Genomic DNA, 27,819 nt, shown 5'->3' with positions numbered 1-27,819 from the left:
GCTGATCATATTTTTGACCAATGACAGCGTTCATTTCGCTCGAGACCGTCGATTTGAAAGTTGTGGCGTCCTGCATCTATAGGACCTGAAGTGCATGCACTACAAGAATGCGCATGAATTAGTTCTAACAAAGACGCCCATTGTTTATCAAGAGCTGTAAAATCAGGCGAACTTTCACGGAAAGGGCACCGGATAGCTTCTAGTCGTTTGAATGCGTAATTGAGATCAGCTTTCAAACGCCTCATCGCTGCTCATTAAGCCCGATATAGAGAAGCTGATATGGTTCATGACGACATGATCGATTGCGCCCTTTTTTCGGTACTTGGATCTAGAGTTTTAATTGCCCTGTAAGGACGGTCAGAAGCGACCCTAGGGGTGGGTACTCGGCCGAGCGATAGAATACTACTGATAAGATAACGCCCACGCAAACGATGGATCAGGGATCCTGTAACACGGCTGTTCCCACGCGTTTGTTACATGGATCTGCAGCTCCATGCAGCGTCGTTTGACAGGAGCTTAGATAAGGCCCTGATAACACTCAAAGTGGATGTCATGTGCGTTGGGACAGCTAGGATAATGACAACTGAAACTCGGAAATCTCACATGGTGCGAAAATGTGAGCATTAATAACTGTACTTTTCCTCGACGTAATTGGTACCAACACATTACTTGTGACTTACATTTCGTGCGAAAAGAAACTTCATTTTAGTTGTTGAAGACGCCTTGAAAAAGAACAGTGTCTGTGGATTGACCGATTAGAAAACACGACTGTTACGAATATGTCACCAGGCCGTTTAGCACACGAGTCGACCTTCGAGGTGAAAGAGATGAAGAAGACTGCAAATGAGAAACACAATTTTGGTGCAATAGTTGAAGACCTTGATATTGAAAACATAAGTGGTATGTTAATAATGTAAAAACGAAATCATCCAGAAGATCTAATGACTGTGTATAGACGCCGATGTGAAAGCGTTGTCCGACGCCATCTGGACATACAAGCTTGTCGTTGTAAAGGGTCAGAAGAACCTTTCACCTATCAAACAGTGGGAGCTTGTTACTCGATTCGACCCCAAAGCTCCTCAGATTCATTCTCATGGCGACGTAAAAACGTTCAGCAAACAGGGCGGGCTGCTGTCGGTATGGACCTATATCAAAGCAATCAAGTAAACCCAGTTTCTAACCCAAGATACAGAAAGGAAGAGATGTCTTGGGTATACCAGGTGCGGAGAATGTCCGTTTAATCGGCAAGGGCTATCAGGGAGAAGATCATTATGGACTCAAAGATGTCACACTCAAGAAGGGCATTCTTCACGCATGGCACAATACCACTCCGACAAACGAAGAATATGAATCTGGTCATACCCGCTTCCAACGCTGGCACATCGATGCACCCCTCTACGCCCGCGACCCAGCCTGGTTCACAACGCTCCGTTGCATCAAACGGCCCACGGCCCCGACCCTAACCATCCACTGGGACGACGGCAGCGGCCAAACCATGGAAACAGAACCTGGTCTCACCGCCTTCATAAGCAACGTACAAACCTACTCCATGATGACCGAAGAAGAAAAGAACCTCGCAGACCACTCCTGGGTTGAATACGCCCCGCACCCCTACCAATGGATGAGCGACTGCAAAGGCCACCCCAACGGCCTCGGCGTCGTTAGTCAAGGCAAAGAGAAACCCCTCGCAGACCTCCCCCCTTACGACGAAAAACACATAAAACACTACCCAATGGTCTGGATCAACCCCGTCACTCACGAACGCGCCTTCATGGTCCACGGCATCTGCGTGCGCCGCGCCTTTTTCCGCTCCAGCCCGCACCAAGAACCGACTGTAGTTGACGATGTCGCTGCGATACGCGACTGGCTAAGACCCATACAAGAGCGCGTGTTGAAGCCCGATTTTGTATTGTTGCCCAGACTAGAGGAGGGGGACGTGGTTATGTGGGCGAATTATCAGCTTTTTCATTCGGCTGTGGATTATCCGGATCAGTGGGGGGTTAGGAGTATGCATCAGGCTAATATTGGGGCCTGTGAGGGGCCAGTTGGGCCAGTGCCGATTCCTGGTGTTGCGTGATGGGCATGTGGTTTATATGGCGGGTGATCGATGTTTTTAGATGCGGTTCAGTGTGCTAGATGTAGGAGCAATGGTTTACATCAAGGCTTTCTCCGACAATCTACCTGGTTTTCATCTCGACGCTGATAGGAAGCAAACAACTCATGAATATATAAGGGCTGATTCGGAACTACACAAGCGTTATATAGCAGTACAAATTCCACTTGTCCTTTTATTCAAAGAGATATCCTAGATAACAGTAAGCTATATATACCTAGGTCTTAGCAAAGTTGGTAAGCTAATAACTTCTTGAAGATCAAACTTATTGAAAATCTTTATTAATATAAGATAATACGAACTCATTGTAACCTTAAAAATAAGTTAAATACACTAAGTTAGGCTAGTTTTGGGAAAGATCAATACGAGAAGATAATTCTATAATAGAGACTTTACTTACCAAAAATGGCCCGTTGGCTACGAGAGAATCTGTATCAGTACTGGGGAAGAGGTCTCAGCAACTATGGCGTCCGAGGTGGGCACGCAGTGTCAATAGAACTGTTGTGTCTGTGAAGCGTGCGGTGCTCGTTTTGTTTACCAGCCGAGCGCAAGCTGAAAGAAGGAAGTGAGCTACGTCTCATTTTAGTTTTCGAGGGCGGATGCTTCGTCCTTGGACAGCCATGAGATGGTGAAAACATCGTTTTTCTGTTCTCAGACACGGTGCGTACTTCACTCATCTTTACAACTTGTTGCGAATCTAAACCTCGCTCAGATTGATGCAGTCGTAGTCTCTGTGGACTATGCAAAGTCACCACGGTACCCATTCCCGTACGCATTGCTCCAACCGCACAAAGTTCTCCAATGGACACACTCTGAAGGTTTTACGGTGCAAACCAAAGTCAACATTGGCCCCGCCCTCATTGCGTTCATGGGAAACTCAGCAGGTGGTAACCTAGCAGCGTCCCTATCTCTGCTCACTTCACACACACGGCGGGACCATGCCGCAAGTTCAGAGAGGGACTGCCATCGCCATACCTTCTAGCTAGGCCTAACTCTACACTATTAGTACTCTTTTCTCTCTAGTATCTATAGAATAGTAAATATCTTATGTTTATAAGATTCTCTGCAAAAGGATACTCTTTCTAGTATGGCGAAACTTTAGTAACGATAACGGCTCTTTTCCTCTCTGGTGTCGATGATTGTGCTGTCTGAGCAGTCGCATCTTAATTGCAGATTTCTGGTTCTAACTTGCGACCCCGCTGCACTATGATAGATAAGCAATCTTATGTCAAGGATCTTCTTGCCACATCTGACCTTCGCGGATCGAAAAAGAAAGTGAGAAGCCCCGTTGTCATGTTGTGTGGTGATGGAGCCAACGATACTGTCGCTCTTGCCCAGGCCACCATCGGCGTACATATGAATGAAGGCACCGACGTTGCTAAATCAGCCGCAGATGTTGTCCTAATGCGACCGTTTGTCCGGCATTCTCATCGCCGCAACTGTCAGCCGAAAATCGATTCATCGGATCGCCTTCAACTTCGGCTGTAGTTTTGTGTACAATTTGTTCTCTATCTTTCTTGCTGCCGGTGCCATTGTGCATGTCCATATTCCTCCAGAGTTTGCAGGGTTGGGTGAGCTGGTCAGCGTTTGCTCGGTGATTGCGGCAGGGGTTCTGCTGAGGTGGGCGATGATTTAGTCACCATGCCTTTTGCATACTGCGACCACTTCTCCACCCTCCATAATCAGCTGCGATCTTTACGGACTTGTTCCCTACCATTTATACAACCAATTTCTCATTTTATGGAGATGAAGGCTCAAACCCACTTATCTCAACTAGTTTTCGTTGACTGTTTCTGTTCCCTACAACTTTCGTTTTCTTATTCACTAGGTAGGGTGAAATAAAAACTTTTCTCTGACTCATGAATCCAGCATAACTTCAGGGTGGTCACTAACTTGATAAGACACATATTGAGTCTTCAATACGGTCTACAAGTTCATCACAAGATATACTAGATCCCCAAGAAACGGATGCAATCAGCATGTTTTGCGCATGGGGCTGACTAAGCGATTCACGTTTTCATTACGTATGCGCCCGTACACTGTTCAGCCGTGTTGATGGAAGTGTTGGGTACAAAAACATACATCTAGCATTCTCAACACTTTTATGAGATATATTGTCTATCCTTAGCAAAGGCACTAGATAAGGGCTACAGCTCAGAGTGGAAATGCAACTTTGTAATGCAGAAAATGGCGTGTGCTGAATTTAGGTATTGTCCAAACTATTACCCAACACAGAAATCCGATCTGCATGAATTTTCTATTAGTTAACTAATTTGATAGAAATGAAGAATCTCTGCAGAAAGATTCATTAAAGTGTCTGAGCTTTCTCATAAATCATACAATCACAATACCTATGCAAGTAGTTTCCACGTTCCGCAGTGGGCCCTTCCTAGATTAATTTGACGCTGACCAACGCTTAAGTCATTGCATCACAACACGGTCTAAGGCAATTATTGCAGCTTTAGCAATATATTGATATTAGTCTGGAGGGAGCATAAGTTCGTAATCTAACTAACCTAAAGAACATCTACCCTCATACGGTAGGTCCTTGCGAAGTCGTATCTGGCTATACGTCATTCCGGTAGGTTGGGATGTAGCCTGCTATTCTTTTCTAAGAAAAGCAAACCAAGACGTTATACGCCCAACAAATATAAGCAAGTCAAATCATACGTTAAACTCATGCTTGACGGTCTAGGCCTTGATCTTCCCAGGCTAGCGTCCCGGTACGCCACGGGCACTAAAATCTCACTCTCTTCATCCAAGGGTAAGAACAGATAAAGTAGCTAGAGATACGTATAGTCGAAATTGAACATTCACTCGGTAATGTCTATAGCGATTTTGTATTGTTTCCTTACAGCTCCTTACCTGTCAATAAAAATAGGGAAATTGAAGCAAAGCATCAACTAGTCGATGCGCCTTGGTTGCAACACCAGTTTACCAAACAGTATCAAAGGTCACAGTTGTCATTGAAAATCTGTAACCATAGTTTGTACGGCCAGCAGTACATGCTGATTTGGCGTGGGCATGACGTTAGGGTTTTCTTATACTATTGTTGTTCGCAAACAGTAGTCTCAATCTTACTATAGTAAGGGACGCTTTTTGAATATCGCAGAACTGTTTACATTCTCTCGAATGGCTTAGAATAGCCAAGGGTTTGGGGGGAAAACAGTGTAAATCAATTAACTACATCATGTTTCCTGAAGCACAGCAGCGTGATCGTCGATGTGCAGAAACACAAGGTTGATCCTAGGAAGCGTTTCTACTATACGCCGCTAGTGCAACAAATCACGATAAACGCCGACTTGACAACGGTAAGTAGAATGGTCCGGGGCTCTAGTTCCATCGTGATTGATCCTCGTGTAAACATGGTATGTACTATGTCGTACTCTCTGTATATCACGGCGTTGCCGGCTTTACAATGATATGGAACAGTCTTCGGCTCCGGGAGCCGGGCCTAGACGGATTTAAGCATCAGCACAACTCGCTACCAAATTATATGCCGACGGGCACACCCGCTGCTGACAGCATTCAGATGTCTAATGCGTAATTCAGTAAGGGTGGGTGGTGGAATCTTGGCATCGGATGTTGCCATGTGCAGCCTAAAATACAAACCCTTGGCAACGAGCCAGAAGGGATAATATAGCCACATATCACTGCCAAGCCAGTCTCACGGTACCTGTCAAAGCGCTTAGCTCCCCCGCATATAATTTGCCCGCGTGGCGGGAGTTCGATAAAAGCCTTAATTTACGGCGCGGACGTATTATCACAAAAAGCCTAGTCCGACTAGAAGGCCCGAATTGACATTTCCAACAGATGATTTGCTCCGAGCCTTCCATTACCCTTGCCATTTAACGGTGTTGGACAGTTGCTTTTCGTTTCTCCTTGAAAGCCGCAACGCCTTCGCGGCAATCCTCAAGTGAAAAGCTGCTGTAGTACAATGCACGCTCAATCTCTAGCCCTGTCCCCAAGGTCGTCGTCTCCGCTGCTTTCTGTCAATTTTGCTAGCCTGAAATACGGGCGCGCAGACAATGCTCACCTGCTAGAACAGCTTGTTTAGCTAGGCTAATCGCTGGCGCTGAAAACGACGCAATAGTCCGTGCCACTGCTGTTGCCACCTCTAATACATCTTGTTCGTTGGGAACAACTCTATTCACAACGCCTAGACGTTCCATCTCCGTTGCCGAGGTGGTTGCGCCAGTTAATATAAGTTCCATTGCCTATTGAGTTAATACCAATGCTGCTCAACAGAAGGAAAATGCTAGCACAATATTGCCTAGCCTACGGATCGGGAACGTACCTTCTGCTTTCCAATCGTCTTGGTGAGCCTGAATGAGGTCAATACATGTCAGCCAAAAGGTTTGATTCGCTCTTACCTTTGCGTGCCACCTGCTCCCGGTATCGTGCCCAGGGTAATTTCTGGGAAACCAAACCGCGCATCTGCCGTTGCGTAAACCATGTCACACTGCACGTCATTAGCGTCCACTGCAAAGCACACAACTCCAACAGTAAGCGATTACTCATAATCGCAACCAAGCCAATCCGAGATTGGTGGAATGCACCGGTCAATTCGTACTTACCATAAGTGCGAGTTCAAAGCCCCCGCCTAACTGGTATGGGTCGTCAGCATGCTTGTTAAGTGACGTGGGGGATAGCCAGCTCACTGCAAACCCCCTCACAGCTGCCAGAATAGGCTTCCGAAAACTTGAGAACGCTTCATTGAGATCTTTCAGCCATCCCACACGGGTCCTGTCGATGGTATGATACGTCAACGGAAGCTCCTCTTCCGCTCCATACGTGGATATACTTACGCCTCGGCTGTCGTAAGCTTCGCCAGTTCAGTTAGATCTGCGCCAGCTGATCGTCGTGTCAATACCACATCCTTCTATAAGGACCGATCTCAACATACCACAGAATGGGCCAGAGCTGGTCAAGACGGCAGCGAAAATCGTGGGGTTGCGATCAATTTGACCCAAAGCCGCGATCAGCTCATCCATCAAAGCCTGGCACAATGCATTCCTCTTTTTCGGTCTGTTCAGTTCCAGAATGGCGATTCCATCGTCCTTGATGGACACGATGAGACTCGGCGATTCTGCGATCGGGAGGCTCATGGCTTCTAGATGGTTCGCTCGTTGATGTGAGTTTCGGATTCTTTTAGCAAAATGTGGCGCTAGGTCTGTACATGTACTTTGTTTTTTTAACCGTTGGGGCGATAAGAGATTTTCCAAGTAGTCAAGAATCCTTCTTCCTTATATCATTGGGCTATCATAGTTCACAGAGTTGGATTTATACAAAACACTAGAGCTTTTGAGAGAATAACCAGGAAAATCAAACTTGGCTAAGGACCAAAATTGACTTCTAGTCCCCACGTGGTCCAACCCGGCTCCACCTCTATAGATGCCATGCTTGGTACTGCATAAAACCTCCAATCCACAGCTGCGTGGGCGTAGCCGGGTGCATTACCCGTTTTTCTTGAGGTACTTACTTGGCTGGTTTCATATACCACGCGGTTAGTTTCATCTTTACCCACACTAAAAAAGCATTTCTTCTGCATGATTCGTCACAAGGCCAGCCCCTGCTACCCAACTCCATATTTACAATTCAACCTGATATGGTTTCTACCGCCGCTCTCCGCCCCTGGACCCCCCACCCCCTTCATTTACTTACGAAGATTCTGGGAATAGCAAGTCCGTTCATGCTTCGGGACTACACGATCATTCGGCCAGCAAGACCGAGGCAATCGCTTAATATGTTATCTCACAATCGGATCTGATCGGGTAGATGGTGCGGTACGTATTATATCCATGTTTCGTAGGCCAGGTTGAAAAACGCTCGCTAACGCATTGACAGATCGAGCGTTCGTGATTCGGGGCAGAGCCACAAAAGCCCCAGCAATTAGTTTCAGGGTGCAGCCGCACATGGCCTCGCTTAGACCCCAGTGCAGGTATCCGTCCCACTTGACGTAAGTAGCTACAAGGCTATCCCTGAAACATTTCGGCTGTCACATCCTAACCGGAAGGTAACCTTAGCTTCGGGACCTCCTCAAGGAGTAAAACAAGGTCTGCCTTGGGAACACGCATCTGTAAATTGCCACCTGAATAACGGCTGCAGCTACCTCTAGGAACATCCAGTCATGTCGCTCAAACCGCACCATTGCGGTGGCTCAGAGCATTATGCACACGCAGTCCGTTCTTGTGAAGGTCGTTTTAGTGGCCCCGCATCAGTTTCGTTTTGTGCTTGGTGTCCTGCTTGTAGACTCTTTTCTACTTTGAGCTATCAATCCGTAGGTTCCTAACTTTTTCTTGACATTGTACCGGCGTATAGCACGAATCCGCCCAGATCGAGGTCGTCCGAGAATATTCGCCTGATATTAACTGTCCAAGAGATTTTCATAGTGTTTCGATAAGACACCCCAGAAACTTCAGTGCAACCCTCACCTGGCAATTTACGATGAAATTTTGCGTCATATAGCATGATCACACGGAAATCCCTTGTGGATCCAAGGTATTGCCACCCACAGGTGTATACGAGTAGGGTTTTGCTCCGAGTTGACTTGCCGTGTTTGAAACGTCCCCTCCCTTTAATACAAAAGGGAGGGCTCTGGCAACGACATGAGCATTTGAATAGCATGAGAACTCTCTGTCCTTCTACCTTAATTCATTAATTCTCAACATGAAGACAAACAATTGCTTTCAGGCAATGTCCTGCCTCCCTGAGGAGGATCGCAGACGGATATCCAGCTTTGGTCAAGGACCAACTGTCCCAGTCCCACACTCTGTCGTCCATGAGGCATTCGAAAAAATCGCTGAAACTCACCCACATACCGTTGCCGCGACCTTTGCTGGCAATTCACTTACGTACCAGCAGTTGGATGAAGCAGCAAACCAGCTCGCCAATCGTCTCATCCATACGGGATTGAAACCAAAGCAACGAGTATGCCTCGTTGTGCAACGCTCGTTTGAGATGTTGATTGGTATCTTTGCTATTCTGAAAGCAGGATGTCAATATGTACCGGTTGATGGCGGAGTGGCATCAGAGGTTGCACTGACACACATACTTTCCGACTCTGGTGCAACTTTCATTCTATGCCTCCCCAAATTTGTCGAAAGAACACAAAAGGTCGCCAAACAAGATGCAGTAATCATTGCTTTAGAAGCGAACGTTGGTGCCTCTTTTCCTTCGACACGCCCATCAGTCCCAGTTTCCCAACATGATGGTGCATATGCGATATACACATCCGGTAAGTTAATTCACAATACAAATGAGCCATTCCTTGCTAATCCTACGTAGGCAGTACTGGTACACCTAAAGGTGTCGATGTTGCGCATTCCAATGTCACAAACGCTTTGTTGTTAAACCCAGCGCGACTTGATATTACCGTGGGGTCCAAAGTTGCCCAAGTACTCAACATCGCATTCGACATGGGTAAGCTCTATAAGAAATTTCGGAGAAAGTTACCTAACAAGTGGCCAGGAGCATGGGAAATATTGGCATGTCTTATGAATGGTGGTACCCTGTATTTGCGGGGGTCAGATTGGACAGCCACACTCCGTGAGGTGAGCGATTCCGTTTAACCACCAAATCTGACCAATCACGTACTAACCGAGCCCTAGGTCGATACACTAATTTCCACCCCATCCATCTTGTCAAAGTACCGTCGACAGTCTTTTCCAAACATCAAATATGTCGTGACAGGCGGCGAGCCTTGCCCAAAAGCGTGAGTTTTCTTTTTCGAAGCTGACTGTGAACGGTTTTAACGGTTGGGTAGACTGGCTGATGAGTGGGCTGAAAACGCATGCTTCTACAATATTTGCGGGCCAACGGAAATCACAATCTTAAACTCAGCACATCGCCATACCCCAGGCCAATTTTTGTCCATTGGAAAACCCTTGCCCAACACAACATGTTATCTTCTCGATGCAGACGAGCAACCAGTTCCTGTGGGGCAAAAGGGAACCATGTGGGTTGGTGGAGCTGGTGTGACTCGAGGCTATATCAATCTGCCTGAACTCACTGCTCGTCGCTACAAACATGACAAATTCGTCAATGATGGGTATGTTTGACGGAATATTATTGGTATCATGTTGGACTTACACAGCGCAGGTCAAGAATGTTCAACACCGGTGACATCGCACGATGGAGGGAGGATGGTTCACTTGATATGCTCGGCCGTGAAGATGACCAAGTAAAGATCAAGGGTTTCCGTGTCGAGCTTGACGGAATCACAGCCGTCGTTGAGGTAAATAACTCATATTTTGCCCGTCTTATGAGGTTGCTGACAAAACTAGTCGTTCCAAAATGTAAGACGAGGTGCAGCAATGCTCGTTGAGAACGCACTCTGCGCTTTTTATGCAACAGAGGGTTCGGTTGACGAAGAAGCTCTCAAGAGTTTCACCCAGAAGCATCTACCCTATTACTCTGTTCCAGAGAAATGGGTCAAGGTCGACTCCATACCACTGACAAATAACGGAAAAGTTGATCGAAAAGTTCTGAGAGAACTGGTTTCTGCCCAGTCTAGCCACACACCTACGAACGAGAAGTTCACAGAAACTTTCAAGCCGAGCCTGGTCAGCGTCAATGTGGAGACGTATTCTTCCGGTGGATCTTCCACTGCATCTCTCAAGGATCCAGAGAAGTCCGCCGTCATCATTACTAGCGGCGATTCTGAGCTCGGCATCTCCGCAGAAGATTTGGCTGAGAAACTACCAGAAGCCCTGCCACCGAAGAACAGTTACCACGGTCTCCGCTGGGTTCGACACCGCGGGCTTATTCTATACCGCCGCTTTCTGTCTGTTGTTATACTAGCGAACATCGGGGTAGCTGTGTTTCTCTTGCACCGCAGGATCGGAGAAAACAAGGACATTCTCGCCAATTTGTCGCTAGCTACAGCTGCCAATCTCGTTGTAGCAGTCCTTATGCGCTCGGAGCCGGTCGTCAACCTTCTTTTTACCGTCTTTTGCTCTGTTCCGGTAAGTAACCACTGTATTTTATGCAAGCATGACATGATCACTGACTGAAAATCTCAATCTACAGACCTTCTTTCCTCTAGCTATACGACGCCAGTGTGCTAGAATCTTCCACATTGGCGGCATTCACAGCGGGTGTGCAATGGCCGCCATAATGTGGCATTTCATATTCACCATCGACAGCACCGTGGATATCGCAAAGCCGACATACATGCGTCGAATCTCGGTAGCACCGGTCGTAGTGTCGTGGCTTGCGCTTCTCATTTTGCTCATGATAGGATCGACTTCGCATCCAACTTTCCGCGTCAAATACCACAACCTATGGGAGATGACCCATCGATTCGGTGGTTGGACTTGTCTCGCATTACTCTGGACACTTACATTTCTCGCAACCAAGGATCTTAATCCCGAGCTGCCGATAGCAACCGCCTATTTGCGCTCCCCAGGTATTTGGCTTCTCTCCGTCGCGACAGCAGCTATCATCTTCCCATGGTTGCATCTACGTAAAGTGCCCGTTCGCTCCGAAGTTCTATCAAACCATGCCATCCGGCTTTGGTTCGATTACACGACTCCCGTTGTCGGTACTGCTGTTAGACTTGCTGAACGTCCCTTGATCGACTGGCATGGCTTTGCAACCATTACCAATCCTGAAGGCAACGGATTCTCACTTATTGTGAGCCGCGCAGGTGACTTTACAGGCCGCACAATTGAGCGCGCACCAACCCATATCTACGTTCGTGGTATCCCGACTTGTGGTGTTCTACGCATAGCCACGCTCTTCAAGTCAGTCGTCCTTGTCGCAACAGGATCAGGTATCGGACCATGCCTGGCTGTCATCCTGGCTCGAAAGGTACCTTGTCGTATCCTGTGGACTGCGCCAAACCCTGAACAGACATTTGGTCAAAAGATTGTGGATAGCGTCAAAGCTACAGATTCACAAGCAGTGATCTGGAATACGAGAACACAAGGAAAGCCCAACATGTCCCTAATAGCGTACCAGCTATGGAGGGAGAGTGGAGCGGAAGCCGTTTGTGTGATCAGCAACAAGAAGTTTACGACCAAGATTGTGTACGATATGGAGGCCAGAGGCATTCCAGCTTATGGTGCTATTTTCGACTCGTAGATGGGGTTGTCTTTTTTTTCTTCTAATTTCTAAGATGTATTGGGTTTTTGGGTTTTTGGGTCATCTCTGGCGCGGGGACAAGTGGGAACAAGGGTTTATTAGAGTTGGTTTTCAAAAAGGCGTCTAAATTTGCACTTTTACAGTTTCGAGTGGGATAACCTCTGTTTCCAACATCGTCTTTGTTATTTTCTAATGAACAAATGACATATTTTTCACCAAAAAGCACAGAGTTATGAGTTACAAACACGTCAAAATACACTGAGGTAATGCTAACAAAATCCTTTACTATCAGTCACTTGTCAAGTGGATTATCAAAATCTTCAGCCGCGCTTCCCTGCTCAACACCTTCAAGATTGTATCGAATGCAGTCAACCGCGCGAATCTGAATCAACTGTTTGAGACTAGTTTTTTAGGAAGGTGTTAATCGCATGAAACTAGGCAGGAACGGACACTGTGTGAAGAGTTAGCGTAAAGAACCGTTTTTGGTTCAGCGCGAGGTTCACTGCACACTAACGGTTTTTCGCCAAGCATATTTCTATATTGGGATGATTGATCCTCATATGATTCAAGAATAGGTTGTATGAAGTTGGAAGATGACGGAGATCCAGGGTGGGTCATGAGAGACTACTTCCCCTACTTAAACAGGGGTGCATGAACTACACTGTGACTTTACGGCTCTGCCCCACTACGATGCACCTTATCTTGCCATTCTCCAGCTTTATATCCCTGTCTCAGATCATCTGGCTAGATGTCTGCATGCTGCATGTGCACCGCTTTCCGTTCCGCGGAATCAACCCATGTTGCGGCCCACTTATGCGATCACTACCTTTTAGGCTACGCCCCGGTAACACTAGTTGGTACTTCTCGTAGTCTTCCGCGGCTGTGGCTATGACTCACCTCGTCAGATGGTAAAGCACTTTTGGAAGGATTTATCGCTGGTTGCAACGACCACCCAGCCTAGGCAGATATCTAGCTTCTGTCATTCAAACTAGTTCGTGGCGGGCATTGCTGAAACTTAGTAACCATTAGCCGGTATATTAATACCGACACTATTAACTTCGTGAATTCATCGAGAATCATCGAAAACGAGGCTTTGGCTCGCGGTATGAGCTTTCTTTGCTGGGACATCGGTGTCCTGACAGCATACGTGTACTGTTGACCGACCCCATTATCATGCTTCGTAATCTACATCGCGTACCCCATGTCTTCTTGTACAATACTGTCGCGTCCCCAGTTTCTAGTGGGTCTGAACCTTACTACTCGGTTGTCAGCCCTTTCCCAACATTGGGAAACCATAAACCCTTGTTCGTCGCTTCACAGTCTTGTCATTTCGTCCAAATAGATATCGACTGTCAGTTCAGATAGGTATCCGGATGCTTCTGTCATATGAGAAAGAACACAGCTAGTGGTTTCCCACTCTGTAGCAAGCCCGTGTATGGAGATGTCTCCCTAATTGTCATGTCTGAGTCGATGAAGCACTAAAGCCCTGAGTCACGGATCGAACTCTTAACACGCACAGCGACGAAAAATCTTGCTTCACTTTCATGCTATGTTGCAGCTTAGACTTGAGGTGCTCTGCAAAAAGTGTCTTGTTTGGGTATATGTAAACAACCTCGTCTCTTAACACCAACGCCATCCACTCACCACCATACTACTTGATTCTTTCGCTAAAAATCTCTGTGCCCTACAATCCCCTTCATTTTAATTTCCTTATCCTCATTACACCAGTCATCTCCCAACATCTTAGTATCCTAACTGCCCGCGAACCAACTCAGCAAGTAGTACGAGACAGCCTCCTCCGCTACATTTTCAAGCGTGGATTCCTTTCCCTCAGGTACCGAAAAAGCACACGCAGTGCTCCTCTCCGCAACAAGAAATCTAACGAGTCTCTCGTCCTCGAAAACCCTCACTAATCGCGCGAAACCACCAACATGGCGTGATGAAGAGATGTCAGGCGCCAACGACACCGGCAGAAAGCACAGAAACCGACATACCTCGTACGACTCGTGTTCCACCACTTCCTTCACATCATCAACTACCTTGAGCTCCTCAGGCTCAAGCTCAATAAATGCATCGTTGCCCCCGCATCCATGGATTCACTGCTCCACTTCCCCGCTAGCAATCAGCACGCGCGACCTCTTCCACACCGTGGTGCAAGAAGCCGTCGCTGCCACAACTTTGCACATGAATACTTTGGAGACAGCGCTAGGGATGCTGGAGACGATGCAGGGGCTCAGTGCGACAGTTGATGTCTTGAGGAAAGATATGCAAAAGAAGAAAAAGCCGTGTGAGGTAGTGCGGAAGGAGTTGTTCCAGTTTGGTGAGGTGATTCGGGCGTTGGGGCTCGTAGAATGATATGGGGTCGAGTATGAGTATAGTAATTTCCTATGGAGGAATTGGGTTGAGCATCTAGAATTGATGTGATATCGGATCCAAAAAAGGTTTTGTTTGCATGCTTAAGAATGGGAGAAGGCTCGTAGGCGCTGTACAAGATGAAGCCTACGGCGATGAGAAAATTATCATTCAAAAAGTTTATATCAAGACACACAAAGAAAAAGAAAGATTCAAGGTTAGTGTCATAGCTCTCACCTAGCCCAGCCCAGTCCAGATCAGCCTAGGATATCTTGAGACCCATCCCACATCACTCAACGCCAATCAACCATTTCTTGCCCTCTATACCTTCAGCCACAAGTTCAACACGCCCTTGGCATACTCTACAATCTCATCGCCGCCAAGTTTGCTCTCGCCGTAAAGACGATCAACAAATGAGATTGGAACCTCGCCAACCGTGCATCCCATAGCCTTTGCACGCACCATCATCTCCATCTGGAACGTGTATCCTTTGCTCTCTGTGCTCCGGATAACCTTTTGCAAAACCTCCTTCTTGTACAGCCTGAAAGAGCCCGTGAGATCACTCACACCGGGCCTGAGGACCGTATCCGCGAACAGATTCGCACCCCTGCTAACAAACTTGCGCTTCAGATCCCAGCCGTAGACGCCGCCGTTGCCCGCATACCGCGTTCCGGTGACAATGTCGTAGTTCTTTGTCTTTTGGAGGGCAATCATGGGTGCAATGAACTTGGGGTGGTGGGAGAAATCCGCGTCCATGATAATGACAAAGTTGCCGGTTGCGAATTGTAGGCCGTGAACGTAGGCCGTGCCGAGACCCAATTTGCCTGCGCGTGCGCGGATCTGGATGCGTTCGGGGGAGTAAACTTTTTGGAGCTGGGCAGCGACTTCTTGGGTGCCGTCTGGAGAGCCGTCGTCGACGATGATAAGTTCCCAATCGAGGTTGCTGCGAGACAGGGTTAGTAAGAACGAGAGGTATGAGGAACGAGGGGGGAATGGTAGGAACGTACTTCTCGGTGAATGTCTTGTTGAGCAGCCATGTTATAATAGGGAGGTTGCGGCGCTCATTGTATGTAGGCAAGAGTACGGAGTACTTGTTTTTGTTCGCCTCAGGTGCCATGGTAAAGGTGCTGTATTGCGAATTGGAAGAACGAGCGACTGGAGTTGAGCGTTGTGATTGTTCGAAGTTGAGGGATGATCGCCGAGGTGATCGTGTCCGCATTGCATTGCAACGCGAGGACCCTGACCTAACCCGTTTGGTCCATATCCTCACTCCACGACCGCACTACAAGATCTGGATCACCAGTCTTGCATGCCTACGAAGATTAGAGAACCAGCTTTTATACCGCGAGTTTAGTCAATTGATTTTTATAATGCTGCCCTCTAAGCGAAAGAACCTTCTCCTCTGCCTCGACGCCTTCGACACTCTCTTCACCCCTAGCACTCCCATCCCAACTGCGTACGCACAAGCAGCAACTCGTCACGGGATCCAAATTCCCTCTATCCAAAGCCTAGCATCAAGCTTCAAATCTTCATTCAAAAACACGTCTCAAAAATACCCAAACTACGGCAAATCCACCGTAGGTCTCAGCCCCGAAAAATGGTGGAAAACCATTATCCAAGACACTTTTGCCCCATTCCTGCAACAAGGCCAGACAGTTTCGGAGGAACTCACCAGCGAACTCCTTGAACACTACTCGTCAAGCAAGGGATACACAGTATTCGACGATGTCAGACCTTTGTTTAGCATGCTGCGCAATGCAAAACAAGGACACTCATCCTCGTGGCCATGGGACACGACTATTGTGGGCATAATCACAAACTCGGATGATCGCATTCCATCCGTCTTATCTTCGTTTGGCTTGGACGTGGCATCTCGCCGGTATACCAACAACAACAACAACAGCACAAAAGAAGTGAACACGGTTGTACAGGATCAGGATATTGATTTTGTACTCCTGTCCTACGACGCAAGCGTTGAAAAACCGCACCCTGTGATTTTCTCCCTTGCAGAAGAAATGCTCAGCGACGTCTTATCAAGCAGAGTTGATGCGCAGGAAACAGGTCTACAAGCAAGTGACTTTGAAAAACTCCATGTAGGCGATGATCTAGACAAGGATTATCTAGGTGCAAAAGGAGCGGGGTGGGGTGCGCTGTTGCTGCGGCGCGATCAGGGGTTAGGCAAAGGTATACAGAATGTCCAAGTGCAAGGGAAAAATGCTGAAAAGAAACGTGTAGAGGCAATTGGTAGCCTTTTAGATATTGCTGGATGGCAACCTACTAGTACATAATGTAAATCTCAAAAAAATGAGAAGAAAAAAAATGAAATTCTGATGCATGAAATGTGATTCAAATCACGCACCCAAAACACAAAATTATGTCAGTGTTGTCATCACATCGATTTCTCATACTCATTTCATCTACCGTTACTAATGCCGTCACACATCCGTCTTCGTTAAGAAGTCGAGGCATCAAAATATAAGAAACAAAAAGCCCATTCCTCGTGTACAAGTGTTTACCCATCAATCCGTAAAAGAAGAAAAATATCTCTCACCAAATAGAACTGGGTATCCCAACATTCCAACCACCACTGGCCCGCGTCTTATTTCGGATTTTCCCGGTCCGAAATAATGTGCGCCTTGGATGAAATGGATGCTCGGCCGGTATCCACTTGGGGAGCTCGTAATGTCGCGTGGCTTACAAAACGTCACGGCGTAAAACGCAAACAGGTCAGAGACAAAATATGATAACAAGTCGTTGCACCGCCCAAATGCATGCTGGGACGTCGAATGTTTCCCCAATATCTACAACTCTTCGTCTTCCTCCATCTTGGATTCAATAGTAGGAATGTTGCCATCAGAGTTCCCTCGCTCTTTCTGGGCGCCCATTAACGCTTGGCCAAGGCTCTTACGGACACTCTCATCAAATCCCGGTAATGAGGCGCGTTGCTTTTTGAAGGGCGATGCAAGCGGGTTCGAGGAATTATTTTCTGACGAGTTTGTAGGTGTGGAGGTCGAGGCATTGTTTGAAGATGAAGCATCGGGCGCTGGCGTGCCAGATAGAGGAGATCCGGAAGCGTCTGAGATTGAAGCACCTGCGGGACGACCCACCGGCTCGGCCGAGTGTTGACGTTTGAGCTGTGCAGTGTTAGCATCGCGCACCACATCTTGCAACTAGCTAACATACCTTGATCTTGCGTACACCCTCTGCAAGTTCGCCCTGTTTCAAAGCATCTTCTGGCGATAGTAGGCCCTTGTCAATGAAATCTTTGTCGTCATCCATATCTTCCACCTTGACATCGTCTTCATCGTCTACGTCACTGTCCATGGCGTCTTGATTCTTTTTCTTCGACTTTGGAGATGTTTCCCGGTAGCCACCAAAGTTCTTAGTTCCAGCATCCGCGTTAAGGGGCTTGAGGCTGCCAAAGTCGAGTGTTCCTGACTTTCGCTTGGCGGCTGGCGAAGTGACCTTGGCCGGCTCCTTGCTGGTCAGAATTCCCATCTTGCGCAACTGGCCTGTTCGGGGTTAGTGTATTCACTCTTATCTATAAATTTTGCAACTTACGCTCTCCGCGGTACAAGAAGGTGAAGACAGCGTAGGGCTTGTCCGGAGGATCTATACCGGTCACAGTCTGGGTGCTAATGGACTTGGGATCCAGTGTCTTGGGCTTCGCAAAACTTGTAGTGTGGTCGACATCGTCACCCTCTCCGCCATTCTGTTCGTCATCGTCGTGTGCGTCGAATTGCGGCGAGTACTCGCCACGCTTAATCTCTCCAGACGCTAGAACACGGAACAAGGCAACCTTGATTTGTCCTGCGGCCTCGGGCATAGGGGGTTCGTCTTCCGAGTCGGAGTCGGTGGTGAAGAATTCGTCATTGCCAGAGAGAGTTTCGACAGGCGCGTCCTGGCTTTCGCTGTAGCGCAGCACACCGTTGGTGGAGGGCTTTTTGTCTTCTTCATCACTACTGTTCATGGCCTCTCTCCGCTTCGCCCGCTTCTTCTCCAGGCGTTGCTTTCTCCGCTCAATCTTTGCAGCCACGTCTTTGTCCTTGCCTTCGAGATCAAGGCCATTGAGCCATCGCTCGAGTCCGACCTCGCGGAAGAGAAACTCGCGTTCGGCGAGTCCCCCACCTTCTGACTCTGGTACGCTGACCCACCGTGAATTGACCCACGTCTCCTCGCCACGGCGCAGCAGAGTCGCAACCTCCTCCTTTGCCCTTCCGTCAAAGTAGATGTATGCGGCGATGGTTTCGTTTGGCGAGGTGGTGAGGGGCTTGTACGGGGCTATCGTGGGACTGTACTTGCCCCGCTCGCCAGTTTGGCCGGGCAGGCCGCCCACAATCTTGGGCTTGGGGTTGGGTTCTTCGGGCGTGGGCTTGGGGGTCGAGTACGGGACGTGCAGACCTGGGGTGAGCAGAGTGATGGAGATTGCAAAAGACGACTGCTCGGGCTTGGTGGCGCCGGGGGGGATCTTTGCTGGGGGCACGGGGATATACGACGTGATACGGTGGTACTTTGATTGCTTCTGGATGGAATACTCGGGCAGCGGGTTGGAGTCGGCGTGTATCGAGACCGCCAGGCCCAAAAAGGTCGGCATGGTGGGCAGCGGGCGTGTGTGGGGGCAGCGAGGGCGGCGAGAGAGGGAGAGCAAGTGGTGGTAGGGGAGGACTGGGCGGCGTGAAGCTGCGGCGATGGCAGCGGAAGAGCGCTGGTCTTGGCAGAGAATGAATGGAGGGAGAAAATATCCCTGCGGACGTAAGCCGCTGCCGGAGGGGCACCTGCGCGAGTAAGTAGGCGAAAAGGGCGGCGAGGCGGTGTGAGGTAGCAACTCCAAGTGTCTGTGTTGTTGGTTTAGGCGGAGAGCTTCCGTAGCGGGCGGTCCCACCATGTTCACGGCGCTCCACGGGCGCCCCCTTGGGCCAATCACGTCGCCACCGCCAGCTATCTCCAAAACGCCATCGAATTCACGCGCCTCCACGACGTCTCTGTGCCATCACCATGTCTTCACCCGGCACATCGAATCGGCCATCATGCTGGACGGCGATCCAGGGCGGGCTTCGTCGTGCTAGCGGCATGGCGCCTGTGTTGCTTCTGCAGGCCCACTACACTCCATCCATCCAAGCACATCACCACAGCCCTCACGGTCCTACTCCCAGCTTGTTCGTATATGTACATGCACATTCAAGTCAACACCCTAAAACACCCCGTCGGCAGCCGTCTCACGCCATCCCCACGCCTCCACTCCCCTCATCACTCGTCCTCGTCCAGCGCAAACATGTCCTCCGCCCTCGGCCGCAACCGGCGAGCCCTTGCTACCGCCGTCTCCCCGGGAATCACGTCGGCCTCAGCTTGTGCAACCGCGGGCTCAACCGCGTCTGTAGCCACGGGCGCCTCTTCTGCCTCCGCGCCCAATGCTTGATCCATGTCGCCCTCGGCACCATCGTTGCCTGTCTCTTCATCGACATGCATCTTATCATCCTCGTCTCCATCTTCACCGCCAGTACTAACCGCTTTGCGGACTACATTGCTCTTCCGTTTCCTCCTCTCTGCTAATCGCCTTGCCTGCTCCTCCTCCTCCTTCTGCCTCTCACGCGCGTTGAACGCCTCGTCAAGATGGCCAAGTGTCGCCTCGTCGAACAAATGCTCGTCCTGCCAGACCTTGAGAATGACATTGACTTCATCCCGGTAGCTTCTCTCAGTCATCCGGCCCATCTCTAGTTGCGAAGGTAGCTGCTCAAGATGCTCAAACACCTTGCGGCCCACAAGCTCTGTAGCTATCGCAAGACGATACTTGTACGACACTCCAGACTCTTTTGCCGTGACAAGAAGTACATCTGAAACAATGCGTAATGCGTTCAGCGTCACCTGTCGGGTATCGGGTCGGCGAAGGTCATCTTTTGTGTCTGCATCCGCCGGCCTGTTCCTCGGATTGGTATCTGTGAGCTGGAAGGGGCGTATGATGTTTGAGACAAGAATGTGCACCACTTCGTCCATGCCCTGTCCAGCGTGCTCGACTGCAAAGTTTGAAATGGCAGCAATGTCGTCGGCAACAATGCTACCAGGCGGAAGGGACGTGAGCAACCATAGCAGCATGGCTCTTGACCGAGGACTCATGATGCCGTGCCCATTATCAACCCGTCCCGGATAATTATCCCCAACTGGAAGAGGCTTGTACTGTGGCTTCTCCTTCTCGTCTTCGTCATCACTATCCATCATGTCATCTTCTGAATCAAATGCGCCCAAGTGGTCGGCAAACTCGTCGGCAAGGGGATCTATAGGCCCGCGCCAGTCACCCTGGCGCTCGAATATCTCTGGATTCGGACTGTCACAGACAATCTGGTGTAAGCGCCATCGGTAGTAGCGGTTCACAGGGTGCTTTTGGTCATAGAGCCAAGCGAAGCGTTCTTCTTCTTGTATTTGCGCATCGTTCATCAATGCAGCCTCAAACTCCATACCGCCCAGTATCACGCCCTCTATAGTTTGGTGCACTAGTCTTAGCGTCGCAATGTCTGGGGGCTGGTTGGCGGTGACAATGAGTTGCTCGGTGTCTTCGCGAGGTCTGTCTCTCCCACCGCCACCTCCTAGATCGGGGGGTGGTGCAAAACCCTTTGGGATCTCAGGCGCCTGCCATCGAGCGCCAAATGGCTCTGTCCGCTGTGCTGTATCCGCCGAGCGGCCGCCCAGATATCTGTCCAAATGTAGATAGTAACCCTTGCCTAGATACTTTTTGTCGTTGAGTTTGTTCATAGCATCGTCCAAGTCGCGCGCACTAGCATCCTTGTCGAATATGACCTTCATGGTTGCAGATGGCCGTCCTTTGGGTGACGGGCCCTGAGGTGGTATCTTCTCGACTCGTGTAATTTTTAGTGATGGGAAATCGGCAAAGAGTTCTTCTACCCGGCGTGGATCAATGGCAGGCGGGAGGTTCGATGCTTTTGCTACGACGGTCGTAAATACATTCTCGGTCGGCTTTGGGCCATCCAGCGCAGCAGGGCCGGTAGATGCCGACACACCAAATCGCGACAGCATCTGCTGTGCAGGGCGTCCCGGGGTAACTCCCGGCCTTGGGTAGCCGTCGAGAGGCTCAGCGTCGAGTGTACCAGGGCCGCTTTTCATGGTCCGCTGTCTGCCCGTAAAGTGCCTTTTACTTCCAGTTGGAACAAATACATCGTCGGCCTCCTGGTCGCGTTCCGACTCGCCCAGCACGCTTTTTTCGCCCCCATGCTCTGCCTCGAACTCTGCCATGACCTTGTCGAGCGCATTCTTCTCTTCCCGTGCCTTTGCTTCTTCATCTTCTTTGGCCTTTGAATTTAATTGCGCCTTGTTGGCTTTGGCGCCGCCGAGAGAGAACTTGAAAGCCATGCTTGAGATGCAACTGAGATTGCGTAGGGTTAGTGCGACATGAGGTGTCGAGGGGTGAGTGTGCAAGTGTCAAGGTTGAGCTTGCGACAGGACCATGAGAGATGCAAACTAGCGCGTCCATCCCGACAGCCGGTAACTTTCAAGATCCCGGACTGACATCCCACAACGTCATGCCCATCACAACACAGACGAGCAAGACAGTCTGGTAGAGCAAAGCGCCCGCCATGGCTTCTGCACGGGACATCCCCGCTCTCCTTCGCTTCCTCAGCCAAGAGGCCAAAGTCCCTCTCAAGCAGGCCATCTGCAAGGTGCCTGATCTGCAAGCAGCGAGTCTCAACACGTAAGCACGTGACAGCGTAACACCGCGTTTTGACACCCCACTAACGCCAAACGCACGGTACCAGCGCTCTGGACATATCAAAAGCCGATTTCGCAACGCTCAAGGACATTTTTGGGGACGAGAAGGCAGCGCGGCAATGCCTCAATGCGGCAAAACGAGTATCCAAGAAACGGACGGCTGCAGATCAAGATGACGCTACAGCGGCATCTGCGCCGTCGCCGGTCAAGAAGGCGAAGGCGAAAGCGACGTTTGGCCAGCCACTGAGTGGTGCGGAGCTCGAGGCGGAGCTTGCACTACCGGAAGCAGAGACGAACGAAGAGGTGCTGAAGGCGACGGTGCTATACACCAATCGCGCGCCTTTGTTGCTTGCATTTGCTGTTACATTGATAAAGTACACGATGCCTGAGCAGCCAATCTCGAGTAGGTTGAGTCTCGCCCAAGCAGTCACATCCATGAATAGCAAGACGAAAGCTGTGCACGTTGGGCTGGACAAGGGGCGGCCTGCGGAAGAAGAAGGGTGGGGTGAGGGACAGCCGGTTATGCGCATCATGACGCGCGACATACGGGTCATGAAGCGGTGGGGGTACGAGTGGGAGGACGAAGGCTACGGAACTCAGCGAACAGCCAATTCTTTGCCCGGTGCAGCAGGCGAGGAAAGAACAAAGGAGGCTGCGCTATGGGCTGTCGATCTAGAGGCATTGAAGCAAGCCAACCAGCCGGGTAGTTCGACGCACTCCAAGAGCGGGCCGGGAAACCTGCCGATCTATCCAGCGCAAAGGCCTAGGTCATATCTTCTGCAGGCATTTGACAGGCCGCCAGAAGATGGGATCAAGCAAGAAGGCGATGTGCCGACGAAAGCAAAAGCGAAGGCGAAGAAAAGTGCAGATGCTACGAGAGCGGAAAAGAAACGGAGCCTGGGTTTGCTTCTAGGGGCACTGGAACTGTTGTATCAGTCTTGGGTAGGCATACTGAGCAAAGAAGAATTGGACAGACGTGCGTGGGGATGGTACGTCCATGTTCGACCCGAAGTGGCTCAGGGGACCGCGGGTTGGGGAGCGAAGGGTCATATAAAACTATCAGATATTCTGGACTTGCGAGGACCAAAGAGAGAGCGGAACGAGGATGCGGGCTGAAGAGAAATGATTGATATGAAAATGTATCTGATCAAATGTTTTATCGGGGGTATCCAGATCACTCGCTAAACTACTACAATTTGAATTCGGCGTTGGTGAGTTCCCAGCCTACACCACCAGCGCCTTCTTTCCGACTGGCGAGCTTCTCAGCCAGGGCCAGTTTTTTGTCGCGATTCCGCTCTGTACAAAGCTCAAAAACGGTGCTTAGGTTCAAGATTAGGGAATGGAATGGTGGACTGGTGTCAACCAAGTCGTTCAGGATGTCCTTTGCATCCGAGATACGTCCAGTGTAGAGCAGACACACGGCCAGGTTTTGGGCCACCATGGCGTCATCCGGAAACTGTTCGCGAAGGGCCTGCAGCGATGTTACGGCAGCCTGGTAGTCGGAGTTTGCAAGCTCGATAAGAGCGTTGAGAGTGCCATCGATGAGCTCATCTGGGGAAGCTTCCGAGGCGCGAGCCAGACAACGACGGGCTGCCTGCACATGGCCCACGCGCAACCAGACCAGCGTCTCCATGAGGGCAATTTCTCTCGTCTGCTCTTCGTCGGCTGCCAGCGTGGATAGGTGGCGGCCAGCTCCCTCAAGGTCACCCATTTCCACCAAGACATTTGCAACACGGATGCCACAGTCGCGCAACCGTGATCTCCATAGCTGCTTTTCAGACTCTGGGCCCCTGACGATGTTTTCTCTGCATTCACGCGCAAGCTCGTAATAACCCATGATGCCCTTGCGCCACTCGCCATAGCCCAGGGCAGCTAGTCGGACGACCAAGAGTCGCAGCTCCCAAGGTACGAGATGGGCATTTGTGAGGGGGTGTCGGTAGAAGGCACTGGCCAAATCACCCAGGACCTTAGACTCCTGGGCAGCGAGGGCATGCTCCTGCAGCAGACAGAGACATGCTAGACGCACATGGACAAGGTGGAAGAGGGTATCGTGGTCGCCCGGGGCAGCAGAGACAAGGTTGCGGGCGGCAGCAACGGCAGCAAGGCGATAGTGGCCCGAGTAGAGGAGCGAGTCTATGGGCGACGAGACAGGAGGGGCGTGGGGAGCGCTGAGGAAGGGCGGGGGGACGTTTGTGACGGGCAGGACGTGGTAGGCCTGGGGGTCTTGCATGAAGCTGAAGTCCTTGGAGGGCATGTCGTCAATGGCACGGGCCGGGGGTAGATTGTGCTGCTGCTGTGGAGGCGGCGTAGGCTGCGGGGCAGCATCAGGACGCGCTGGAGGGGCGGCCAGGGGGCTGTATTGCCGTGTAAGCACGAGGTCGTCGTCGGGAGAGCTTCTTCACACGGCAATGGGCGCAGGAGAGGGCATACTCGTCCATGGTCGCGTCTTCGGCATCAAGGGGGCCCTTTGTCGAGCGGCGGACGATGCCTTGACGGCGTTCGTGGCCCGACGCCGCCCGCCCGTGGCCTCGTCGTGCGGGGGCCTGCATGGCACGGAGGAGCGACGGGCAGGAGGGCGTGTATGTATGCACTTGTGTATAGTATTTCAGGCTAGTAAACAAACACACACCGGACGACTAGCCGGGGGGCTTGGTGGAGGTCGAGGTTGTGGTGGGCAAAGTGCCGTTGCCAGCAGACGAGGCTCCGATGTTCGGCACCAGACGGTGCATCTGCGGGGACGGGCCAATCACGCCCCCGGCCGCCTCGACCTCGGACCCCACTGACTTTTCATCAGATGCGCCACGACTCTGTCCGGCCGTCGACCCAAGCGGCGACCACACGGTTTGACTCAAATACGCTTTTGCTTATTATTACCCCGTCTCTCCCGCCTTCTCGCTCCCTTGCCCTGCTTGCTCTCTTTCTTTTTCTTCGTCCGAGTGTCGCTGCTGCATATCTCGTCCCCCGCGTGGACGCCCGCCTTCATCATGCTCCAGTCACGCACGCGAGCTATCAATGCTCTTAACCGCACCCGCTGCTTTTCCACAACACCACACACAGCTGCCCTCTCGCCCTACCGCAGGCCTGCCCAGGCCCTCACTGCCAGTGCTGCCCCCCAGGATGCAAAGCGAACTCAGAGCACTGCCGCCGCCGGCACACAACCGCAACCGCGCTCAAGACCATCGCCCGCCTTCAACCGCGACGACTATGACAGTGTCCAGCCATTGAAGCAGTACCGCTCGCCCGCAATGGACCACTCATTCGTCGGCATGACTGGCGGCCAGATTTTCCACGAGATGATGCTCCGTCAGGGTGTCAAGCACATCTGTACGCCGCTCTTTCTTTTCTCGGGCCACCATCTTGAAACTGTACTAATGTGAAATAGTCGGATACCCGGGCGGCGCTATTCTCCCCGTTTTCGATGCCATCTACCAGTCCAAGCACTTTGACTTCATCCTCCCACGACATGAACAGGGCGCAGGCCACATGGCTGAGGGTTATGCTCGCGCAAGTGGCAAGCCTGGTGTCGTTCTCGTCACCTCAGGCCCCGGCGCTACAAATGTCGTCACACCCATGCAGGATGCCCTCATGGACGGAACCCCTCTTGTTGTTTTCTGCGGCCAGGTAGTCACCAGCGCAATTGGCTCAGATGCTTTCCAGGAAGCCGATATGGTTGGCATCACAAGGCCCTGCACCAAGTGGAATGTCCTCGTCAAGAACGTTGCCGAGCTACCAAGGAGAATCAACGAGGCTTTCGAGATTGCCACCAGCGGCCGCCCAGGACCTGTTCTTGTCGACTTGCCCAAAGATGTCACTGCTAGCGTTCTCCAAAGAGCCATCCCCATGAGCAGCACCCTCCCCACCACCGTTAGTGCCGCCACCATCGCCGCAAGGGAATTAAGCAAGCAGCAGTTGGACCAGTCCATCAGGAGATCTGCCGACCTGATCAACATGGCCAAGAAGCCCGTTATCTATGCTGGCCAGGGTATCTTGCAAACAGAGGACGGCCCCCGCCTTCTCAAGGAACTCGCTGACAAGGCTACCATACCTGTCACTACCACTCTCCAAGGCCTTGGAGGTTTCGACGAGCTTGACCCCAAGTCTCTGCACATGTTGGGCATGCACGGCTCAGCCTATGCCAACATGTCTATGCAGGAAGCCGACCTCATCCTCGCTCTTGGCGCCCGTTTCGACGATCGCATTACCGGTGCCATCTCCAAGTTTGCTCCTGCCGCCAAGGCTGCTGCAGCCGAGGGCCGTGGAGGAATCATCCACTTTGAAATTATGCCAAAGAACATCAACAAGGTCGTACAAGCGACTGAGGCTGTGGAGGGTGATCTCGGCACAAACTTGAAGCAGCTCCTACCCTTAGTAAACAAGGTCGATGACCGTCCCGAGTGGCTCGGCCAAATTGCCGGCTGGAAGAAGCGCTTCCCTTGGGCCTATGAGAAGGAGGGCGAGAATGGGTTGATCAAGCCCCAGACTGTAATGGAGAAGCTTTCAGATCTTACAGCCGACCGCAAGGAACAAACCATTCTCACTACCGGTGTTGGTCAGCATCAAATGTGGTGCGCTCAGCACTACCGATGGCGGTACCCGCGTACCATGATCACCTCGGGTGGTCTCGGTACTATGGGTTATGGTCTGCCAGCCGCCATTGGTGCCAAGGTTGCACGACCAGACTGCACGGTCATCGACATTGACGGCGACTCTTCATTCAGCATGACTCTGACTGAACTATCGACCGCGGCCGAGTTCAACATTGGTGTCAAGGTCATTGTTCTCAACAACGAGGAACAGGGCATGGTCACACAATGGCAAACCCTCTTCTACACCGACCGTTTCTCCCACACTCATCAACGCAACGCCGACTTTGTCAAGCTCGGTGACGCCATGGGTGTTCAGGCCAAGCGCTGCATCAAGCTTGACGAGTTGGAGGATTCGCTCAAGTGGCTGCTCAATACCGAAGGCCCAGCCCTGTTGGAGATTGTGACAGATCAAAAGGTGCCTGTGCTGCCCATGGTCCCCGCTGGTAGTGCACTACATGAGTTTTTGGTATACGACGAGAGTAAGTTTATTTCAAAGATAGACCTGATAGCGAACACTGACACTATGACAGAAACGACGAAAGAGCGCAGAGCTCAAACAAAGGCGAGATCGGGTCGCTGAACTGGATAGCTAATGTTTTGTGTTCATCCTTATTCGTTGTGTATATTTGTGGGTCAACCGGCGTTTGACAGCACCTGTTTTACTATGATATGACCTGGGGTTTTCTGGCAAAGGTTTGGCCAGTTTAAAAGTAAGATATCATGTTTTTGTAAACAGAAAGGGGGTGGTTTGAATTACAGACATTGCGGTTGGGCAGCTTCCGACTTGTCATGAGGGAATCCAAATCTCAACCATGGTTTCAATATGGAAGTTTCAGTGTAAGAATTCAGTCCAAGCATACAAAAGCGATGCTCTTTTGTGCAGTATTCCGTTTCTCACGAACTTTCACGTTGCAAGATCGCAGCAGATTCAGATATTACGAACACAGGCCAAGATACATCCTGCGA

The 27,819-nt window shown here is 50.6% G+C and overlaps 10 protein-coding genes across 10 annotated transcripts; 5 read left to right on the top strand and 5 right to left on the bottom strand.

Moving 5' to 3' along the window:
- The first annotated feature begins 654 nt into the window (after positions 1-654).
- On the top strand, positions 655-2,246 carry PSV08DRAFT_233388 (uncharacterized protein). Its single transcript, XM_014218195.1, has 3 exons — positions 655-900; positions 956-1,137; positions 1,193-2,246. Exons 1-3 carry the CDS (start codon positions 780-782, stop codon positions 2,075-2,077), a joined length of 1,188 nt encoding a protein of 395 aa, XP_014073670.1. The 5' UTR covers positions 655-779; the 3' UTR covers positions 2,078-2,246.
- A 3,715-nt stretch (positions 2,247-5,961) lies between these two features.
- PSV08DRAFT_406180 (ClpP/crotonase-like domain-containing protein) lies at positions 5,962-7,221 on the bottom strand (the record flags this gene model as incomplete). The annotated part of the gene is made up of 8 exons (XM_066093734.1): positions 5,962-6,071; positions 6,150-6,330; positions 6,411-6,438; positions 6,487-6,575; positions 6,691-6,720; positions 6,778-6,859; positions 6,922-6,967; positions 7,020-7,221. The coding sequence occupies 8 exons, from the start codon at positions 7,219-7,221 to the stop codon at positions 5,962-5,964; spliced, it is 768 nt and encodes a 255-aa protein (XP_065947909.1).
- Positions 7,222-8,782: 1,561 nt separating this feature from the next.
- PSV08DRAFT_406179 (uncharacterized protein) lies at positions 8,783-12,350 on the top strand (the record flags this gene model as incomplete). Its single annotated transcript, XM_014218152.1, has 7 exons — positions 8,783-9,350; positions 9,401-9,666; positions 9,724-9,827; positions 9,879-10,163; positions 10,214-10,349; positions 10,399-11,079; positions 11,144-12,350. The coding sequence occupies 7 exons, from the start codon at positions 8,783-8,785 to the stop codon at positions 12,197-12,199; spliced, it is 3,096 nt and encodes a 1,031-aa protein (XP_014073627.1). The 3' UTR covers positions 12,200-12,350.
- Positions 12,351-14,556: 2,206 nt separating this feature from the next.
- On the bottom strand, positions 14,557-15,744 carry PSV08DRAFT_212650 (glycosyltransferase). Its single transcript, XM_014218126.2, has 2 exons — positions 15,559-15,744; positions 14,557-15,494 (listed from the first exon to the last, which is right to left on the bottom strand). The coding sequence occupies exons 1-2, from the start codon at positions 15,666-15,668 to the stop codon at positions 14,873-14,875; spliced, it is 732 nt and encodes a 243-aa protein (XP_014073601.1). The 5' UTR covers positions 15,669-15,744; the 3' UTR covers positions 14,557-14,872.
- A 75-nt stretch (positions 15,745-15,819) lies between these two features.
- On the top strand, positions 15,820-16,845 carry PSV08DRAFT_233377 (HAD-like domain-containing protein). Its single transcript, XM_014218198.1, has one exon. The coding sequence runs from the start codon at positions 15,922-15,924 to the stop codon at positions 16,837-16,839; it is 918 nt and encodes a 305-aa protein (XP_014073673.1). The 5' UTR covers positions 15,820-15,921; the 3' UTR covers positions 16,840-16,845.
- Positions 16,846-16,926: 81 nt separating this feature from the next.
- PSV08DRAFT_212644 (uncharacterized protein) lies at positions 16,927-19,312 on the bottom strand. The gene is made up of 3 exons (XM_014218142.2): positions 18,113-19,312; positions 17,735-18,063; positions 16,927-17,685 (listed from the first exon to the last, which is right to left on the bottom strand). Exons 1-3 carry the CDS (start codon positions 19,143-19,145, stop codon positions 17,353-17,355), a joined length of 1,695 nt encoding a protein of 564 aa, XP_014073617.1. The 5' UTR covers positions 19,146-19,312; the 3' UTR covers positions 16,927-17,352.
- Positions 19,313-19,798: 486 nt separating this feature from the next.
- On the bottom strand, positions 19,799-21,956 carry PSV08DRAFT_233373 (uncharacterized protein; the record flags this gene model as incomplete). The annotated part of the gene is made up of 1 exon (XM_014218199.1): positions 19,799-21,956. Exon 1 carries the CDS (start codon positions 21,908-21,910, stop codon positions 19,799-19,801), a length of 2,112 nt encoding a protein of 703 aa, XP_014073674.1. The 5' UTR covers positions 21,911-21,956.
- A 178-nt stretch (positions 21,957-22,134) lies between these two features.
- On the top strand, positions 22,135-23,383 carry PSV08DRAFT_366885 (uncharacterized protein; the record flags this gene model as incomplete). Its single annotated transcript, XM_014218147.1, has 2 exons — positions 22,135-22,250; positions 22,315-23,383. The coding sequence occupies 2 exons, from the start codon at positions 22,135-22,137 to the stop codon at positions 23,381-23,383; spliced, it is 1,185 nt and encodes a 394-aa protein (XP_014073622.1).
- Positions 23,366-24,816, bottom strand: PSV08DRAFT_406174 (uncharacterized protein; the record flags this gene model as incomplete). Its single annotated transcript, XM_014218153.1, has 2 exons — positions 23,366-24,621; positions 24,698-24,816. The coding sequence occupies 2 exons, from the start codon at positions 24,814-24,816 to the stop codon at positions 23,457-23,459; spliced, it is 1,284 nt and encodes a 427-aa protein (XP_014073628.1). The 3' UTR covers positions 23,366-23,456.
- A 389-nt stretch (positions 24,817-25,205) lies between these two features.
- PSV08DRAFT_212631 (thiamine diphosphate-binding protein) lies at positions 25,206-27,735 on the top strand. Its single transcript, XM_014218200.1, has 3 exons — positions 25,206-25,591; positions 25,650-27,332; positions 27,384-27,735. Exons 1-3 carry the CDS (start codon positions 25,252-25,254, stop codon positions 27,431-27,433), a joined length of 2,073 nt encoding a protein of 690 aa, XP_014073675.1. The 5' UTR covers positions 25,206-25,251; the 3' UTR covers positions 27,434-27,735.
- Positions 27,736-27,819: the final 84 nt, after the last annotated feature.

Source organism: Bipolaris maydis, assembly GCF_028858645.1.
Source record: "Bipolaris maydis strain C4 unplaced genomic scaffold PSV08scaffold_20, whole genome shotgun sequence".
NCBI lineage: Eukaryota > Fungi > Ascomycota > Dothideomycetes > Pleosporales > Pleosporaceae > Bipolaris > Bipolaris maydis.
This window is presented reverse-complemented; position numbering and strand designations above follow the sequence as displayed.